This window comes from Musa acuminata, chromosome BXJ3-8, assembly GCF_036884655.1.
Source record: "Musa acuminata AAA Group cultivar baxijiao chromosome BXJ3-8, Cavendish_Baxijiao_AAA, whole genome shotgun sequence".
Taxonomy (NCBI): domain Eukaryota; kingdom Viridiplantae; phylum Streptophyta; class Magnoliopsida; order Zingiberales; family Musaceae; genus Musa; species Musa acuminata.
In genome coordinates this window covers 43,037,531-43,057,707 of record NC_088356.1, presented here as the reverse complement: position 1 = coordinate 43,057,707, position 20,177 = coordinate 43,037,531, and the positions used below count along the sequence as shown (strand labels likewise).

The following is a 20,177-nucleotide window of genomic DNA, read 5'->3' as shown; positions in this document are numbered from 1 at the left end:
AAAAAGAGCGTAATACGGTCTTCACATGATTCTAAAATGACGCATTTGATTTTTTTTTTTTAATTCTTGGATTAGAATAATCATTATGATCTCTGCAACATTTAAGTGAATGTACACGTAAATGTGGTAACATCACTGCCATGCAAACCAAATTGATCGAATTTACAGACTGGAGTCAGATCAAACTTATGTCCAACACGGTCTGATCCAACACAATGCAACTCGGATCCAATTAAAATCCGATCCGCTAGTAAATCGGATGGTATTGGAATAAACCCTACCCGCATGTGCTTTTTCTTAAGATTATGACAATAGACTAATAAAATGTTCGAGTTACAACAAGACATCAGAATTGGTGCAACTAAAGGAGTATGCACAAGCCAACACTAAAGTTGTAAGGCACTAACCCAAAATAAAAAATATTAAAAGGAACATGGGTCAGACAACTACTACACTGGTTCACATGCATGCTATGTTACAGAGATCCATGATAGTTTTAACAGTGCCACCAAAAAGAAGATGCTCCCACCCTACCCCAACCTGTCTCCCACCCTTTTCACTTATGTTCTTCCCTTCATATCTAACTCTTTGGTACTCGGCATTGATTGTTCGTTCACGCTCCGGACGGAAATGCACACCTACCAATCTCTGCAACATCACCACAATGCAACACCGATTAGCAAACAACAGAGTCAAAAAGTATGTATGTATGCAACCTAGCAGCAGTTGTGTGTTGTGGTGGGCACCATCGAAACCCAATGGAAGTTTACACACACATAAAGCGACACGTTGTGGTCACTACTGCCAATGGACATGATGAGTCACGTCACATCGGGCAGTGCTGTCAACCGCACTGTTCCCCATCGCTTTGGGCTACCGGGAATCCTAAGCCGGCATTCACGAGATCCGGACCGTAGATCTCGTTCCCAACGTGCGAAGAAGGGCGTCGATGAGATGGGGGAGGGGGGGCGCCAAGCGAGGGGGAACTTACTGGGTGGCTGGGAAACGAGGTACGCGGCGCCCTCGAAGTCGCACGTGCCGATGGCTCGTCCTTTCCTCTGGTAGTAGCTGTTGAAGGCGTAGGCCGCGTGCGCCTCCACCGTGTCGGGCTCGTAGCACGCCGCCCCCGGTTGGATCGACCGGCAGTCCGCTCCGCCCTCGCCGCATGCGAAGTCCAGCGCCGCCTGAAGCCGCGCCTTCCCCACCATCGCGTTTGCCACGCACCAGCTCTCCCCTGTCGAGCTCGCCCGCACCGTGCCGGAGGATGACGGCTGTGGTAGCGTGGGAGGGGAGCCACTGCCTTTGCTGCCGCCTTTGGACCTTCCTCTGTCTTCCTCCCACCGCAACCCTCCGCCTCCGCTGTTGCTACCGCCGAGCGTAAACTCGATGTCGTAAACCTTTCCCTCGTCCGGGTAGAACAGCCCGTAGTTCCTCTCCGACGTCGGCCCTGGCTTCTGGTTCTCGTTGAACAGCGCGAAGACGTAGACGTTCAGGTCGGCTTGGGGTCTCAGCGGCGTGCCGGCATTGCCCGACAGAACCCGCCTGACGAGGTTCCCGTTGTAGGCAGCCGCGTTCGCAGCTCCGGCGCCCGTCTCGTTGGAGTCGCCCTTGGACGGCCATCCCGTCTCGGATATGACTATTTTGATGTCGTCGTACTTGAGGGCAGACATGGCGGCGAAGACGGCGTCGATCTGTGCGTCGAGGAGGCTGTAGTAGCGGAGGCCGTTCCCAGAGTCGACCACCCCCTCGTTGGGGCGAAAGAGGGCGTAATCGAGGGAGATCACGTCAGCATTGGCCTCGTACGCGAAGAACGGGTAGGCATTTACCATGAGGTAAGAGCCGGTAGTGCGCAGGAGCTCAAGCATGGGCCGCATCACTGGTTCAGCTAGGTCGGACCGGAACGAGCCTGCGGAGGGGGGGTAGGAGGCCTGGAGCGCGGTGAGGGCGATGGGGGAGCACACCTTGACGGCGCTGTCAAGGCGGAGGCGGGACAACGCGGCGTGCACGTTCTGCATGGCCGGGATGAGGAATGCTGTGAAGTTCCGTGTGTCAACGAACACCTCATTCCCCACGGCTATGGCTTCGATCTGGGTGGAGGGGTAGTAAGCGGCGACGTTGCGCTGGACCCAGGCGAAGGCGAAGCCGGAGCGAGATGCGGTGGCCGCGAGGATCTCGTTGGGGATGGTGACCACCACCTTAATACCGGTGCCGGCGAGGGCGCGGAGGACGGTAGGGTCGGCGTCGTAAAGCTTGACATGGCCGATGTCGTTCGACTTCAAGAGCTCCACCACCTTCGTCGCTGGCGGCAGGTTGTTGGCCACCCGTCCATAGTTCACACCAACAGTTCCTGCTTCTGCAGATTGGACAAAGAAATAACACGAGGAGGAAGCACATTTAGCACGAAACAAGCAAAATGAACATGGCGGTCAGAGAGTCAAATCACCTGAGTAAGAGAAGAAGAGGGGGAGGAGGAAGGAGCAGAACAAAAGAAGCCCCATGCTCTGAGACGGACAGAGCATGAGATTGCCGGATTTCTTTCTCGGAGCGCGGGGGAAAGGTGGGGGATGGCGAAGACGGGGAGTGAGGGAGAGAGTGGGCTTTATAACTAGAAGGACTCGAGGGGAGGGGGAGGGGGAGGGTGAGCGAGCTGGGAGCGTTCGCATGGGCGGGGGCAAGGTATGGCAGAGTGGGCTCCACCCACGTACTCGTTTTGTGTGGTAGTGGGGCGGCATCGAGAACCACATACGGATCGGCTATTCTCCACGCACGAGGAACGGTTCGGGGGAGGGTCACGGCAGGGGCACGTGTCGGCTTACCGGTGCGTGTTGGAGCAATCCCGTGTTGTGAAATGCGCGTCGGATCACCTGTATATTCCCGGTGGCGGAAGGGACCCACGCCCAGGAAGTCGACCGTTTTGGGGCGCCATCACAGGGAGAAAGCGGTCAAAAAGACGATGAGTCGAGATGACGGGAAGCGGGCGCAGAGGGGCTCCCCGCTGCGGGGGACTGTCGACCGTTGGATTGCAAGTCCGTAGCCGGACACTGTACTCGCTACGGCCTGCGCTGGACAGCTTTGCCTGCGCGATGGGAAGGGAAAGGTCGGCATCTCCTGCGTTAGGGTGGGAAAGGGGGAGCACGAGAGCGGGAAATGGTGGAGTAACTTAGCTGGAGCTAATTAATGGAGATTGATTACAATAATGGGGAGTAGGAAGGAGAGAGAGCTGGAAGTCCCGTGAGGGGCATGTGGGGGGTGCCTCGTAATGGAGGATTCTTTGTCGTCGCCCGTGTCAGTAACAGGTCTTTTGCAACGGATACGTCCGACGTGCTCTCCGTTTGTCAAAATAGTTAATTGAGAGATGAATTGCTTCGAGGTTAGGACGTCCGCAAGTCAACGAAGGAGGACTCGATTGACTCCGAGCTAAACATTCGGAGCATCATATCCGGAACAGAGAGGGACGGAGTGTGAAATGGTTGAATCATACAGTGGATGATAACGTTCGACCAAAAAAAAGAGGATTCATGAGTGTTTGAGGATGGCTAGAAAACAAAAGGAGAGAAGGAGAGAGAAAGAGAGAGAGAGAGAGGATTTATGATAAGAATAAGAGAGAACGTTACTTATAGGAATAGGAATATAATAATCCGGACTGATACATCAAAATCTAGCACCTAATCAAGCATTAAATTACATCCAACAACACAAGTGGTTGACTGTGTAATATTATGTATGTGTGTTAGGATTGGCATGTTTTTTTTTGAAATATTTAATTACCAATAACTTTATATCACAAAACTTTAGTTGGTAAGTTTGCTTGGGCAATACGAGCTTTATATTGTTTAAAGAAAATCAAAATCTTTGATAGTGATGTACGAGTAACCATGGGAAAGAGAAAAAATAAAAAATAATAGGAGAAACGAAATTATTTCATACTGACTCATACGTTAATATCTTGTGATCAGAAAAATATCGTTAACTAATCATCAATCAACACAAGACCTTCACATGGTATTCAGGCTATAAGGGAAAGACGAAGGCCACCCTCCAAATGTTTATCCATGTGGATAAGAGTTCAAAGCAAGCAATTATATGTTGTACTCTTTGTCACTCACATGAATAAAAGATCAATGAGAGGTTGTTAAAGACAATAAGAGACTACCTCCTCGTAAAATATTTCATAATATACTTTACCTCGTAATGATCAAGTATAAAAACTCATCTTCAACAAAATGAAAGAATTGATCAATTTTTGACCACTCGCATTAACACTCACTTACCTCGAGTTACTAACTTGGGCATGAGAGGGATTGGATTGAGAAACCTCTCTTGACCTTGATTTTTTTACGGATAGCATCTTAGAAGCTCGGTATTTCTACTTCATAAGCACCTCGGACAACCCTGCGTACATGGGTCTAGATTATGTCAAGTTGACTAGGATGTCAGCGACATCTTCCCGTATCATTTTTTATGCTAGAAGGAAGACTTGGATATCATAAGAATATTCGTTCGTTGACTCACTCAATGAACGATCGAGCAAGGAGGCTTTATCCTAAACCGATAGTACTTTTATTTGTGGGGGTAGCAACCACTTTTCTACACATGGGTGCCTCAATCTTAATGCAAACGCCGATGCGATACTAGTATCTATTTAATGACTTAGGTTTTTCACCCCTAAAGACATTTGTTTATCCCTATCGATGTGTTTTTAAATCTCACTCAACAAGTGCAAATGCTAACAGGCATGATAAAAGTTGTCACTTTGCTCTTGCCTAGCTTATACAAGAGTTACAATTTCACTTTCTTGAGAATGTATGATTATGGCCTTCGATAGTAATACTCTTTAAACTCAAGCAGAGAGAGGAGGAAACACTCACAGACTTTGTCGTTCAATAAGATATGAGGCGTGCTAGATGTCCATTCGTTACTCATAATATAGACCTTTATGATGGGGCTCAAGCTCTCTTGTCTCTTATGATTGTTAATAGAGAATCCATGACAACTATACTAGAGGCACTTCAAAGGGTTAATCAATACATCGTTGTTGAGGTAATGGTCTTAGGCAAGAGTGAGAAGTCATGCAAGAGGCCGAAGTAGAAGTGATCACAATCAATCCCGACCCTAAGGTCACCGTGACAAAGGAGAAATGAATGACCCATATCACCTAAGGTCTGAGCTAACCCCTCTAAATATAACTAAAATTAAAAAAAAATTCAAATAAAAGGGAAGGGCTCTTAAAGACCCTCACTCAATAGAGACCCTATTGATGAAAAGAGACAGGTCCTGGTCATGATACGAAGGATCATCATGACTTTAAAGAGCATATTAAGAAGCTAATACGTTGAGGACACCTTGGGTGGTTTATCCAAAAGCACTGGGAACTCTCAGCCCAAACTCAAGGGTCGATGGAGAAATAGATTGATATCATCATTGGTGGACCTGCCTCGTGGGGGACAACTTATCAGGTCGCAAAGCTTATGCCCAAGCTATCATTGAAAAACACCCAAGGATAAAGGACAACCTGGAGATAACCTTCAAGAAGGAAGAAATGAAGTACCTTGACCTAAATCATGACGATGCGTTAGTAGTTTCTGTGAGTATAATCAAACTCGAGTGAAAAAGGTCATGATTGATATGGGTAGCTCTGTTGATGTCCTTTACTTTAATGCTTTCTAAAAACTAGGATTGTCAACTAATGACATTATCTTTATAACTTCTTCGTTGATAGGATTTATTGGGGACTCTTTCTCGCCTCTCAAGTATATGAACCTGCATGTCATATTCGGAGATAAACCTTGCTCCAATATAATAGTAGCTAGGTTAATGGTCATGGATATCCCCTTGGTGTATAATGTGATCATAGATTGATCCACACTGAATAGAGTGAGGGTGGCAGTTTCGCCCTACCACATGGTAATAAAATTTTCAATGAAAGAGATGTCAAAACCTGTCGTCTCTAAACTATAAAGGGATGGTGTTGCCAAGAACATGGTATATTGTGAACTTAAATAAGTTATACTCTTGAGGCATCCCTCGAGGTAAGATCACAGTGACTGTGCCCTTAGCGTTAAGCCTTGGTTTATCATGTCTTTGGTGCTAGTTGAAAAAATATTTTTTTTTCAAAGTATAAGTGTTACTTTAAAAAGATTATTTAAAATGAGACCTTAACCTACCATGGTAGAGACTAGTCAGGTGGATAAGATTGACAATGCAATAAAAAAAAGACATAAGGACTAAGTTGAGTAGGCAAACCCGACCCAATGACCCAGTAAAGACCAACACATCACAAGATAATGGACTAGGCATCAAAGTGAGGTGGAGAGACGAGATCATCGTTAAAAGGCATTTAGTAGCCATCTTAAATATTTCGATCTTTAGGGTACTCAATGTTCTTCAATTTTCATCTCAGGATACCTTATCTTGAAATGAGTTAAAGCGACATAATACCTATATTGGTACGAAGTAACCCTTGACCTCTCTAGGTCCTTCCTAAACTTGACGGAGGCCTTAATCGACGATCGCCTCCTGTCAAAACCTCAATATCATCCTTCTCTCAACCTCTAATGCCTTCCTCAAACCTTGAATTTGTTTTAGTATACTCATGACTCACTTGTTGGTCGTGACAACTTGCTTGACGAGCTCAAAGTTGTATGCCCTCATCGAACCCAGCTCCTAGGTAAGTCATAGCAACTTATCCTCTATATTCTAATTGTTGCTCCAAATCACCCTCAACTGTTTGATGCAATCAGCAAGGCACTACTCAGCCTCTTCTAATTGCCTTGCCAATTCGACTCCTCAAGCCTTGTCCTCAACAACAAGCGTTAGGTTTTCTCCCTTCCTCTTCAACCCCTCCACCTCCACGTGGAGATTGTCAATCATGAGGAATTACTAATGAATGATAAAGCCAGTGTCCTGTATGCAGTCAAGAAGGACTACGCGTAATAGTGATGCTATAAGTTAAAGACAAGGGGCACCTCAGAAAGTGCAAAATTAATCAATATGTGAAGACCATGTTAGAAAGTGAAAATGTGATCGATGCACGAAGACTACCTCAAAAAGCATGAAAGAAACCCATCATAATGGGAGACACATGATAAAATATGCTTAAGACATGTGAGTTAAGAAAACTTGACTTGTGTAGGAAGAAACCTATCACAGCGAGAGGCACAAGATAAAATGTGCTTGAAACATATGAGTCGAGAAAACCTGAATCGGGTAAGAAGAAATCCGTCACGATGCAAGGCACAATGTAAAATGTGTCCAAAGCGCATGAGTCGTAAACACCCAACATACGTAAGAAGAAATCTATCACGTTGAGAGGCACAAGGTAAAATGTTCCTAAGGTGTATGAATTGGGAAAACCTGACCCGCGTAAGAAGAAACCTGTCATGGTGGGAGGTGCAATGCATAATGTGCACAAGGTGCATAAGAAGAAACCTATTACAGTGAGAGCCATAAGACAGAATGTACTTGAGGCACATAAGTAAAAAAAACTCAACTCACATATAAAGAAACCAACCACCGTTAAAGGCATAAGATAAAATATGCTTAAGGCATATGAGTCAAGAAAACTTGGTTTGCATCAAAATAAACTTGCTATGGCAGGAGACACAAGGCAAAATGTGCCTGAGACACATGAGATGGAAAACCTTACCCATGTAAAAATAAATTTAGTATGATAGAAGGCATAAGGTAAAATGTACCTGAGATGCATGAGTTAGGAAAACCCAACTTGCATAAGAAGAAACTTACCACGGGTGAAGGCACAAGGAAAAATCTGCTCCAGGTGCGTGAGTCGAAAAAAGTTAACTCGCATAAGAAGAAATCCGTCACGATGTGAGGCATAAGGCAAAATGTGCCCGAGGTACATGAGTCGACAAAACTTGACCCATGTCAGAAAAAACTCATCATGGTGAGAGGCATAAATAAAAATACGTATGAGGTGCATGAGTCGAAAAAACCTAACCCGTATAAGAAAAAAATCATCACAATAGTAGGTGCAAGGTAAAATATGTCCGAGGTGTGAGTCGGAAAAAATTGACCCACGTAGGAAGGACTCGCCATGATAGGAGGTACGAAACTAAATATGCAAGGCTTGTCAATCGAAAAAAAATATGATCCTACGAGAAAAGAAACTTGTCATGACGAGAAGCATAAAACAAAATGTGTCTGATGTACGTGAATTAGGAAAACTTGATTCGCGTGAGAGTAATTTTGTCACGACGAGAGACACACGAGAAAGAGTTCCCGAAGCAGGGATGTCGAGCATCAACCCTTTCTTTACCGAAGGTCGACAAGCGATTACATAATATAGACTAGTGACTTGGTGGCCCTTGCAAAAAAGAAAATCGGGAGATGCAGGCACCTCGAGCAGAAATAAGCCCCCTCCGCTTGAGGTGGGTCCCTTTGTAATAGAAGGGGCAGGTCGACGATAAATATTCGCTAGCAACGCTCATACCTCTCGCCTATGGTCCTCATCGAGCCATGGATCCCTCCTCTGCCTAAGGTATGGAGGTCGGGAAACCCAGCCCCCGACTCTACCTAAGGTGGATTCTTCAATGATGGGAGGGGTAGGCCATCGATAGGAGTCTCTACAACCTGTCGCATCGTCGCCAATAGCACCTGCACCTCTCACTTACGGTCCTTTTCTAGCCATGGAGATCAGGAAGACCTGACCGCTTTTATCACCCGCGTAGATAAAACTATAAGAAATAATTGTTAGAGGTGATTAAAGGTTGTCTCATTATAGAATATTCAATAAAATATTCTATCCCTTTACAACCAGGAATGAAGGCTCATTTTCAATACAATAAAAGGGAGGATCTCTTTGTGGCCACTCACATCTATACTAATATATATCATATTATTAACTTGAATGTTGGAGGGATTGAATTGAAAAACCTTTGTGAATATGACAAATTGGGAGCTCGATATTTTCACAGAGGCACTTCGAACAATTTTGCACATACAAGTCCGAACCATGTCAGGCTCACCTTAACAACATCTTCCCGTAATATCTTACAACTCCATACCTCTCACACGATTAAATCATACGATTCAAAATATAATAATAATATTTTTTTATTATACAAATATAAGAATAAAATTATAAAATATAGATAAAAATCATATCAATATTTTTTTAACTTAATTTAAAAATATTTTTTCTTATTGATGATTTTTTTATTGATAATTTTGTATCATGAAATTTTAAAATCTTTAGTCAAGATTTATAATCTTTAATAAAAATCAAATCTGATATCTGTCTCTTTTTTTCATTTTCTTCCTTTTTCTTGAGTTGTTGTTGACATGTGATAACTTATTATATTAAATTAATTAAATTTATGTAAATAAAAGATATATTACATTGATCCATCAAATCTAATTTGGGTCAAATTAATTTTAGAGAGAGAAGAGAGTAATTGGATGGAATAAGATAATCTTTACTCTTTAACAACACCTATTGGATAAGATTAATGAAATTACATATAAATCATTAGTTTAATAATTATAGATGCATTTAGGAATACATGAAACATGCATTGAGGGCTCAATAGTTATTTCAAATATGAATTGATGTTTGATAATTTTTTTAAAAAATTACTCTTGACTTGAATATTGTTTTGAAAATGTATTACCTCAGGATAACATTAGTATTTCGAGATTTATATGATACTAATATAATTTTTTAAGTTTTGAAAGTACAAACTAATATAATTTTTTTAAGTTTCGAAGGACATCATGACTTTCTCCAAAATTATAAGATTACCAAAATGATGTAGTAAGAAATTAATATGATTTATATTTTTTAAACATAAATTTTTTTAAGATTATTTGTATTTATTTATATGATTATATTTTTTATTTACTATATATTTAGGTCATACAAATTTTTTATAGGAATTTATTTTATTTTATTTATTTGAATAAAAAAAATATTTACTTTTCAATAAATATTAAAAATATTAAAAAGAGTAAATTTGTTACAAAATATTTAATGAAGAACTTTTGAAATATAATTTAATTAAATAACACCTACACTAATCCATATTTAAAATATAATTTTTATCTAATATTTATCAAACATCCAAAGTATTTCACAACTATTCATTCACTCAAATCTTGTTCTTCAACTATATATCAAAATAAAAACATGTTTTCAAACACAATCATCTATATCCCACGTCTATTCATAAATGATTTAAGGGTTCAAAATCTAATATGAGGAGATGAATGTATGAAACCATAAGGCTTTTTTTGAAAAAGAAAATTAGATAACCTAATTGGTAAAAATCTTAACCGTTGTTGTTGATAGGATCTCCTCTTAACATAATAAGAGATATTCTAGAAGATTAGAGTATTTCCATTATCTTCATTTTTTTTCAATTTGAAGATATAAAAATACATTATAAATTTTTGTATAAAGATGGAAATCTTTGATAAATCACCCCTTAGACATCATCAGCAGATAAAAGGCTGCTGTATTATTTGAGTCTCCACTTCTGTATATAACTGTATAAAACGAGTAGCAAAAATATAACGTCAACAGAAAAATGAAACAGAAGCTGCTGAGAGTATATAACATGAGATTAAGAATTTGCATCTGAATACAAAAGCAGAGAGACGAGCCAATAGTTAAAGAGCAAAGATGAGGATTTCCATCGCACCCGGGAAGAAGAAGAAGAAGAAGAAGAAGATTAAACGGTGGGCAGGACCTTCTTGACGATTTCGTCGCTGAGTGCCGCAATCTGGGAGTCCAGCGCCTTGATGGTCTCCTCCTTCTGCCTCTCCAAGTTCTGAAGCGCCTCCGCCAGCTCCGCCTCCACACGCTTCCGCCCCTCCGCCAGCTTCTGCTCCAGCTCCGCCGACGACTCCTTCTTCATTTGGTTCAGGGCCGCCGAGATCTCCGCCCGCGCCGCCTTCATCACCGCCGCCGCCTGATCATCCAGCTCCTTCACCTCCCCCGACGTGTCCTTCACGTCGGACAGCTTCGCGCGGATGGCGGCGTCCCTCTCGTCCATGAACTTGCCCAGGGGCGTGAAGTAGATCTTGTCCAGCGCCACCATCAGCAGCAGGAACTCGATGGCGATCGCGGGCAGAGTCAGGTTGAAGTCGAAGAGCGCCGCCTTCTCCATCTGCTCAGCCAGGGCCGGTAGCGGCGAGGCGGCCACCATCGCAGCGGCGGCGGCGGCGGCGATCGCAGCAGGCCGCGACGAGAGGGCCAGGCGTTTAAGGAGGCGGGAGGGAAGGCGCGGTTTGCCGCCGTTCTCGTGAGCGGCTCTGGCGATAACGGAGACGGTGGGCAGCCGGATAGGGCACGGGGGGGCGACTCGAGAGAGGAATTGTTGGGAGGTGGACGTGAAGGAAGGGGCCGAGGCCATGACGGTGCTCGACATGGTCTGCTGGTGGCGAGGTAGGAAATCGGATCGAAGCTGCCCGCTGTGGCGACGCCTTGCACAGTGGAGTTCGATGAGAGGGAGGAATTGGGGGGGGGCCGAGGAAGGAGATCGACCAATTAAGTGTGCGGAACCCTATCCTTTGGTTGGCCACAAACACACACGGCTATCGTTCTCTCCCTCGCCCAACGGTGCCCTCCAAGAAAATAAATAGAAAAAAGGGAATATTTATTTGCCTCAGCTTATTCGGCATTAATATAAAAGTAAAATGAAATAAAAATTTTACATTGATTAATTTCTGAAACAACGATATTTTCCTTTTTATTTTTTTTATTCTATTAACAACAAGGTCCCGTAGCTCAGTTGGTCTAGAGCGTTGGTCTTATGAGCCGAAGGTCGCGGGTTCGAGCCCCGCCGGGACCATAATTTTAAACTGATTTAATATAATATTTTTTAAATATAATTTTTTAATCATTTTTTAAATATAAATTTCTTTTAAAATATAGTTTTTTTTAAAAAAATGTAAATCTTTTTTATGCAAAAGATAATTGATTATTTTCCTAAAAATCTCCTCTTTTTCTCTCTCTCTCTCTCTCTCTCTCTCTTTTTACGAAGTGTCCCTTTTTTTTTTTTCAGATAATACTATTAATTTTTATAATCTTAAAAATATTATTCATTCTCTTCCACATAGTCGCATCCACCCTGCCAATGTTACCCTTGCTTCCTCATTGTCACTTTTTCCCCTCACTTCCACATGTGTCCTTCTTTATAGATGAGAGAGAGAGAGAGAGATAGAGAGGATCGAGGAATAATCGTTGTCCCTTATGTCGCCATCAATAATAAGATAACTCGTTGCCTATGTCTCCACTACCCTACAAAATAGAGTAAGGGGAGGGGAGCGGCCAATAACAAGAGCCACGATAACAATAATGAGGAAGTGAAGGAAGGGTGTTCTTAAGAAATCATCATTTAGTTGTGTCATCTATTGAAGTTTATGACTTGTTATGTCTTCTCAATTCGTTCATTAATTCATTTTATTATTTTCAATCTTTGTAATAACATATATGTAAAAGAACATAAATACTCAAATATATGAGTTCCTGTCATCTTTGTCCATCACTTTCGCATGTGTCCTTCCTTGTTGTGCTCGCTCTTAACCTTCGCTCCAGCAAGAAGTAATTGTTATCCCTTATGTCGCCATCAACAATAAGATAGCTTATTACCTACATCTTCACTATCTTACAAAATAGAGGAAGGGGAGCAAGAAGTAATTGTTATCCCTTATGTCGCCATCAACAATAAGATAGCTTATTACCTACATCTTCACTATCTTACAAAATAGAGGAAGGGGAGAGGAGCAACCTATAGTAAGAACGACCATAACAATAACGAGGAAGTGAAGGAAGGGTGTTCTCTACAAATCATCATTTAGTTGTCATCTATTGAAGTTTATGACTTATTATGTCTTCTCAATTAATTCATTAATTCATTTTATTATTTTCAATCTTTGTAATAATATATATATGTAAAATAACATAAATCATCAAATATAACAAGAAAAAAAAACATATTGCATCACTGCAGCACAATTAGTTGACCTCGACTTACAGTAATAATAACTGATGTAGTTACAATAAAACAAATGCTTATCGAGCATACTTGTAAATGGGTGGTGATCACTCACTTAGTGCACATCTTTCAAGTCAAAATGCAACTCCTTTCATCTCATCCTTCTCTATCGAGTCAGGTCCTAGACTGAGGATTAACAGCTCGATCAATGGAGATCTCACATAGATTCAGTGATAGTGCTAGTGGTGGACGAGGTAGAGTCTGAATGATCACCAAAGATTCGCTTACGGAAGTCAGATACCATAAGAGGAAGGCCTTGTCGAAGTGAGATATTTAGCTCCCATCTGAGCAATTCCTTGGCACGGGTAATGTCGGGCTTGCGCTTGTGAGGGCCATCCTCTATGTTGGGTCGAAACTCGATCTTGGCATTAGGATCGATGGTTTCCTGCATCACATTCGCGAGCTCTAGCATGGTGAACTCCCTGGGATTGTCGAGGTTGAATAGACTGACGTGCTCCCTTTCCATGAGCCTTATCAAACCCTCCACCTACATTTAGATATGAAACCTTTCGTAAAGATAACATTCAAGTATCAGGAAAATTGAGATAGAAAAAGGAATAAGGAATAGTTCATTTTGGGATCGAAAGAATTGGATGTCATATATTGAGTTTTATCCATAATCTAATAAACTTAGTTTGAATTTATGTATGATCTTAGGTATATTACCCTTGACTAGTTTGACCAAGTGAAAGAGAATAATAAGTTGCATAATATGACCCACAATTTAATAATCTTCAACTTCAAAGTTGAATCAGTGTCCAATGTTATGTATATTAATCTTGATCGATTTGGCTCAAACTCATCATCAATCTCAACACTCTTATTAGCAAAAGCCACGATAATACATCATACATCTAACAACAATGATAATTAAGATCGTAATGCGGTCATAATAACAGTGAGATCTTGTGGATAATTGTAGCTAACACATCTATACCAAAATTTGATAGGAGACAATGGAATTGCAAATCTGGACTTCCAAACCATTTACCTTTTATTGCCTTTGTCAACAATGGTTTCTCCAATTCAAGCTTAGTGATCTGTGTATTAGCCTTAAACTTTTAAGACTACCGATAGGAACATGAGGCAAATGGTGCTTAGACTTCAAGTAGACACTACTGGTGAATGCTCAACAGTAGCACAGGCATAGAGAGGCAAACAGTAGCAAATAGGAACAGGAACCTACCAGATCAGACACGTACTGGAAACTCTTAGTTTGCTTTCCATCTCCATACACCGTCAATGGCTCCTTCCTCAACGCCTAAGTCAAATCCATAACATCTCAATCAGTGAAACAAAACCATGACATTCTCACAGCATATAAGATTGTAGGTTACCTGAGCCACGAAATTGCTAACGACTCGGCCATCATCTATTGACATGCGAGGCCCGTATGTGTTAAATATCCGAGCAATCCTCACCTGTCATAATGATATGTATGTATCGTGTTGATTAGAGAGAGAGAGAGAGAGAGAGAGAGAGATTGGTGACCTCGACTTGAGCACCACGGTGGTAGTCCATGGTCAAGGTCTCAGCAGTTCGCTTGGCTTCGTCGTAGCAGCTCCTAACACCTGTCAGAACCATAAGCAGAGAACGAAACAAGTTGAGAAAGCACCACTGCTGCTTTATCCCCCCATGAGACCGAGACAGATGAGATTGAAGAGATACCGATGGGATTACCATTGCCCCAGTAGGTCTCAGCCTGCGGGTGTTGCAAGGGATCGCCGTACACCTCGCTGGTGCTTGTGAGAAGGAATCTGGCACCAACTCGCTTGGCCAGACCTAGCATGTTGAGAGTCCCCACTACGTTGGTCTTGTGAACAAAAGAGTTGAGGCATTTAAACAACCACATAGACGGCACCTTTCCCTCCGATACTATCTGCGAGAAAAGAGGACGCAGATGAAGGAATATAATAGATGCATAGAAAGTACCATCCAGGCTACTTGATTCCAAAAGAGTCACCTATATTTGATCTCCAAAGAACAAGAAACCAATTGGGGAAGACGAGACTCAGAATAAATAGATCGATTGAAACCGAGACGCGTGCAAATGAAGATGATCAACCAACTGGAAGCAGATTAGGAGCATAGGGTTCAAGAACATCATGATCGTATACGAAGCGAGATTGGAAAAGCGGAATTGGTTAAGAGAGCAAGACGAGCGCAAACGAAGAAAGGATATGATGGTCTTGACGGGGTTGTACTTGTAGTGGACGGGGGAGGCGGGGCAGGCGAGGTGGTAGATCTGGTCGACCTCCAGAAGCAGCGGCTCGACGACGTCGTGGCGGTTGAGCTCGAAGTTGGGGTTGCCGAAGTGGTGCATCACGTTCTCTTTCCGCCCCGTGAAGAAGTTGTCCAGCACGATGACGCTGTCCCCCCGCGCCATCAGCCGGTCCACCAGGTGGCTCCCCACGAACCCCGCCCCGCCCGTCACCACGACGCGCAGCCCCTTCCGTTTCAGCACCAGCGGCAGCTTTCCCCCGACGGACCCCACCGCAGCCAACTCGAACGCCGCCCGGTGGTGAGCCCCGGACGAGCGCCAGGCTGCCTGATCCGCCATCTTCACGTGGAGGCGCCGGCAGCGGGGTGGGAGGCGGGGGTGAAGGAGAAGGCGAAAACGATGGTGGCGAGGGCCACGCCCACGAGCATGAAGAGGAGGCGCTGCTCGCGGAGGAGATAGCGAAGAGGGCGCAAGAGCCAGAGGAGCCTCTTTTCGGGTTTCGAGGTGTACCCATCGCTTTCCGCCAGCGGAAGGCCGTCGTGGCCGCGGTAGATGAGTTCCGAGCCCATGACCCGGTTGTGAAGAGCAGGCGCCTTCTGGGATCGGTGCTCGGAGTAGGACTCCAAGAAAGGGGAAGGGGGCTTTATATACGCGCGCAGGGAACTCTTAATATATCTTTTTATTTATGGTTTAGTGAGAGTGAGAGTGAGAGTGAGAGAGAGAGAGAGAGAGAGAGAGGGAAATAACCTTCAAATCCTTTTTCTTTCCTAAAAAACCTTTTTTTTTAATTTCTCGAGTAATACTCTGTTTTTTAATTTTTCAAATAGTCTTCTTAATTTTTTTTTCAAAAAATATATAAATTATTCCTTATTTTTCTTTTTTACTTTTACATATTTTGGTGTGTTATAGTTTTCTAATATATTAAAAATATTATAAATAAATAAAATAAAATTAAAATATATTAAAAATCATTTGATATTTCATAAAAGCTTAGGAACAATATCACCCAAATAAAAATAAAAAATTGGTTTGTTATAATGTTTTGATCATCACGATAAAAATATTATAATGCCTACTCGAAGATATCGTAAATGATTAAGATGAACTCAACTAAACTTACTTCAAGTCTAGAAATATCATATTTTAATAGTTTACGAGCAATAACAACTTACAGTATTTTTTAATATTATTAATACTTCAATAAATATACTAAAAATATTATAAATGAGTCAAATAAAAATATCATAGTAGTTAAAAATTTATAAAAAAAAAAGGTAGAATAATTTGATAAAAAAAAGGAGTATTTTAGTTTTTTTTTTAAATTAAGGCATAGTTAAAAAAAATAAAATAAGAAATATCGATTAAAAATATCTAAAATATAAATATTCTTTTTGGAAAATCGTTTTTATTAAATAAAATAATAAAAGTGTGGTGTGGTGACATCTCTTTCTCTTTTTTTAAGGTTATCTAGTAATAGTTTCTGTAGTAATTATAAATGAATTCTCCATTGAGATCTGCCCTATTGGAAAGACATGAATTGAATCATACAACTTTGTCCACTCGTTGAGCCAAGTGAACAATGTGCCACTTGCTGTGACAGGAGTTTTGGTTTTCTTAATTGCTATTATTTGGTTGCCTATATACGATGGTTGTAGAGCCATCTTTTCTTACTCTAAATTTTGAATAGAAGTCGATCGACACAGGTTTGACTGTACAGTGACTTGGTCAACAAAGCCCCCATGACATAACGTGTTTGGGTTGAATGATGGATATCGGCGTTCTAAAGGATCAAATGTAGCCATGAGAAAACCATGAGTTTTTTATTGGTGAAGTTCGACATGTATGACATGTTTATATACTTGATGGATGCATCAAAAGGTTTTTTTATTTGATTATGATACATCAACGCTTTAATGTTTAAGGATGTTTTAGATGCTTCAATGCTTATGATCTAGGCATATGAAACACTTTACCTAATAAAATATTATCCTAGTTGAATATGTTGAGTATAAGGAAATATTGATAAAGCTAAAATATTATCTTTCTAATCTCGAGAGGGACATGTTACTGTATTCAAACTAAAACTAAAATTTCTTCAATTTTTTTATTCTTTCTATCAAATATTATGTTGAGCTGTCGTCTGCTATGAATGATTAAGCATTATAATCACATAATATTCTGCTTAAAGAATCATATTGATATGATATGTCTAGTTTGTATATCCGTTGTTTAGTCTCGATCGACTACATATAATTGTCATATGAACGATGATTAAGATCACATGCGAAAAACGACATAAAATGTTGAACATGATATCGTGTTTTTGCTCCATCAGGTGATGGGAAGATTGAGAAAAACAAGAGAAAAGATGCACCCTAATGTCGCACATATGTACAGATGATAAAAGACTGGAAAATGAATGGATGAAAGCTTTAGAAACCACATGTACCATATGAGTTCTGGGGCATCTTGATGCAGAATGGCACTGTTTACTAAGGATGATAACTTCACAATAAACCGAATACAAAACAGTGAAAAAGAAAAGCAATTAGACACAGAAGATCTAACTTCTCATAATAACAACAATAATAATAAAGATAACTTGTTAGAAATGTCTGATAACTTGTTAACTTGTTCTCCACATGATGCAAAAGGAGCGGCTTATTCCCTCCTAATCTTTCTGCGGATGAGTATCCATCGTAAGGAATTGCTTTGTGTACTGGTTCACCTTTGTTCCAGATCCTGTGCTATGGTCGTAGTACTCGACAAGCGCTGCTCCAGCTAAGGCGGCCAGCGTGAGAGCCTGGGCGTGTAACCTGTAAAATGTATTTCCAGGTGACGAAGGGTAATTGGCAAAGTTTGCAGCTGAAACCTAGAGACTAATTTCACGGCATCAAACTGGAGGGAAGAATCCATTAGCAAATTAATGATATTGCGGAATGCATTTTGGGATGGAACAACAAATTCAGCAGGTCGAGCAACAAGATAACTCTGAGCACCGATAAGTGAGTCGGGAATTTGAACTATAAGCTGCCAAAGCTTATGGAATTAACAAAAGCATCCACCTGTATGAGATTTTCCTACTACGGGAGTAAGTCAACCAACAAGCAGAGCCAATTACATTCGGACCAAATACAAGATAATGCCATAACATGGAAAATGAAGACACAAATTAATTCTAATGTAACTCCGAGGCATCACTTTTGTTGGTCCAAAAATGTGCAAACACATTAACTCTTATGTGATCGTACATGACTTCATCATGATGCATGCTAACTATATGTTTCATAGGACGAAAGCACACAAACCAAATTCCCTATGAGATGCTGACTTGGACTTTCTTAATTTGTACAGGGTTTCTGTTTTAGATACTCTTAGCATCCTCAATCTACGAACAGAAGTCAAACCTGAAGTATCATCAAGTTCAATTATCAACCATAATGTGCCCAATACTTGCAACTTTCCATTTGCATTAATAGGGTTTATGGACAGTAATGAAGTGTTATAGTTCTAATTTTCATACAACGGAAGCAGCCTAGTACAGTATGATGCTACTTACTGGATAATCAACAAAAAAATTCACCCGATGGTCACGATTGATGCTTCAAGAGCAATGATTTGTATGTGAACACATATTAATTAAAACTTTCAGTCGCTTTAGACTTTTTTTGCTGGTTCAGTATAAAATCATACCCCATATGTTATGCGAACAGGCAATTTGCTGCATGATTTAAGGAGACAAAGATCGAATAACTTTTAGTCAATATAATCTAACCATATTATACATTTTAGTTGACTATACCAACCTACCATATATAGCCAAAAACCGACAGATTCAGATACAGACTACAAGAGACTACCTAAAGGTGACTTCTAATGGTTAGTAACTGACCATCAAAGTCATATATACTAGCAAAATCTTCCTCATCTTCCAAAGTGGGACCATTAAGGAGTCACACATCCATTTCTATTGGATGTTCCTGCATGACCGAGCCAATGGAAAGTCTTAACATACCATATTCCAGATTCATGTGTTCCATATTATCAATTAGCACCAGGTGACAAGGAGAAAATGTCATCAAATATGTTAAATCTTATATTGGATCGTTTCCCAAGAGCTTAAGTTTCCGGATTAGGATCATATCTTTAAGATGGTATGTAATTAAGTTATGAGTTCGGATCATATCTTTAGGATCATAATTAGGTCATATGTTAAAAACTTTCAGTCACTTTAGTATCGTTCGCTCGCACGTCAAGTCATTGCCTAAGAGACACCCAATCATATCTTTAAGAAAATACATAGCATACAACAAACATTGTCTATTTATAAACTAGATTTTCCCTTCTTAATTTCTTTTTGCTGAAAATTATTTCCGTTTTGCTTCAAATGTGAGAACTGAAGTAAACATCAAATATGGGAATTGAAGTAAACAACAACCACGAGCATATATGCAAAATCTTAGCAGTAAACATCAAATCTAGTACTTTTAAAGGAACATCCAAGTATATGTTCGGAAATATATTTAGGGCTTGCTAATTGAAACAGAAAGTAAAGCAGAGATGAAGTAGAGAAAACTAAGACTAAAATAAGGTCGAAAAATGAGACCTAGCATGGATGATCTTGACGCTGGGCTTCATGTTCGGCTGCGACCAGTTGTAGGCGATCGAGCTCCCGATTCCCGTCAGCCAAAGGCACCCTTTTTAGTCCACAAGGAAAAGGGGGAAAACAAAGATTGTCAAAGAACAACCCAAAACCCTCTCAATACAAAGAAATCTGGACTCACCGACGGCCCGAAGCTTGTGCTCGACGACCCACTTTCTCATCGACTCCATGGTGGTCGGTTTCTCCGCCATTTGCAACTAGATATCTGTCTTCGCTTCTTCTTCTTCTTCTCCTCACGCTGCTTCTTTGGTCGACTGTAGGCGGGATTTTATAGGCG

General features: G+C 41.3%; 3 protein-coding genes, 1 non-coding gene and 1 pseudogene across 4 annotated transcripts; 1 reads left to right on the top strand and 4 right to left on the bottom strand.

The window, feature by feature from the left end:
* Positions 1–206: 206 nt before the first annotated feature.
* Positions 207–2,604, bottom strand: LOC135644635 (glucan endo-1,3-beta-glucosidase 10-like). The gene is made up of 3 exons (XM_065162386.1): positions 2,444–2,604; positions 992–2,353; positions 207–648 (listed from the first exon to the last, which is right to left on the bottom strand). Exons 1-3 carry the CDS (start codon positions 2,517–2,519, stop codon positions 614–616), a joined length of 1,473 nt encoding a protein of 490 aa, XP_065018458.1. The 5' UTR covers positions 2,520–2,604; the 3' UTR covers positions 207–613.
* A 7,941-nt stretch (positions 2,605–10,545) lies between these two features.
* Positions 10,546–11,540, bottom strand: LOC135646241 (ATP synthase subunit b', chloroplastic-like). Its single transcript, XM_065165580.1, has one exon. The coding sequence runs from the start codon at positions 11,385–11,387 to the stop codon at positions 10,689–10,691; it is 699 nt and encodes a 232-aa protein (XP_065021652.1). The 5' UTR covers positions 11,388–11,540; the 3' UTR covers positions 10,546–10,688.
* Positions 11,541–11,735: 195 nt separating this feature from the next.
* TRNAI-UAU (transfer RNA isoleucine (anticodon UAU)) lies at positions 11,736–11,810 on the top strand. The gene has a single exon. It is a non-coding gene; the product is annotated as a tRNA-Ile (tRNA).
* Positions 11,811–12,980: 1,170 nt separating this feature from the next.
* LOC103995484 (UDP-glucuronic acid decarboxylase 2-like) lies at positions 12,981–15,923 on the bottom strand (annotated as a pseudogene).
* Positions 15,924–17,706: 1,783 nt separating this feature from the next.
* On the bottom strand, positions 17,707–20,176 carry LOC103995296 (uncharacterized). Its single transcript, XM_009415854.3, has 3 exons — positions 20,022–20,176; positions 19,844–19,934; positions 17,707–18,053 (listed from the first exon to the last, which is right to left on the bottom strand). The coding sequence occupies exons 1-3, from the start codon at positions 20,089–20,091 to the stop codon at positions 17,909–17,911; spliced, it is 306 nt and encodes a 101-aa protein (XP_009414129.2). The 5' UTR covers positions 20,092–20,176; the 3' UTR covers positions 17,707–17,908.
* Between the last annotated feature and the right edge of the window lies 1 nt (position 20,177).

Bases quoted from the DNA above. Each gene is read 5' to 3' on its own strand.
- LOC135644635 (XM_065162386.1), bottom strand. From the start codon at position 2,519: ATGCTCTGTCCGTCTCAGAGCATGGGGCTTCTTTTGTTCTGCTCCTTC. The intron at 2,354-2,443 runs GTGATTTGACTC...TCCAATCTGCAG, and splicing joins CCTCTTCTTCTCTTACTCAG to AAGCAGGAACTGTTGGTGTG. The intron at 649-991 runs GTAAGTTCCCCC...GTGATGTTGCAG, and splicing joins CCTCGTTTCCCAGCCACCCA to AGATTGGTAGGTGTGCATTT.
- LOC135646241 (XM_065165580.1), bottom strand. From the start codon at position 11,387: ATGTCGAGCACCGTCATGGCCTCGGCCCCTTCCTTCACGTCCACCTCC.
- LOC103995296 (XM_009415854.3), bottom strand. From the start codon at position 20,091: ATGGCGGAGAAACCGACCACCATGGAGTCGATGAGAAAGTGGGTCGTC. The intron at 19,935-20,021 runs GTGAGTCCAGAT...TGGACTAAAAAG, and splicing joins GCACAAGCTTCGGGCCGTCG to GGTGCCTTTGGCTGACGGGA. The intron at 18,054-19,843 runs GTCTCATTTTTC...TACATTTTACAG, and splicing joins GTCAAGATCATCCATGCTAG to GTTACACGCCCAGGCTCTCA.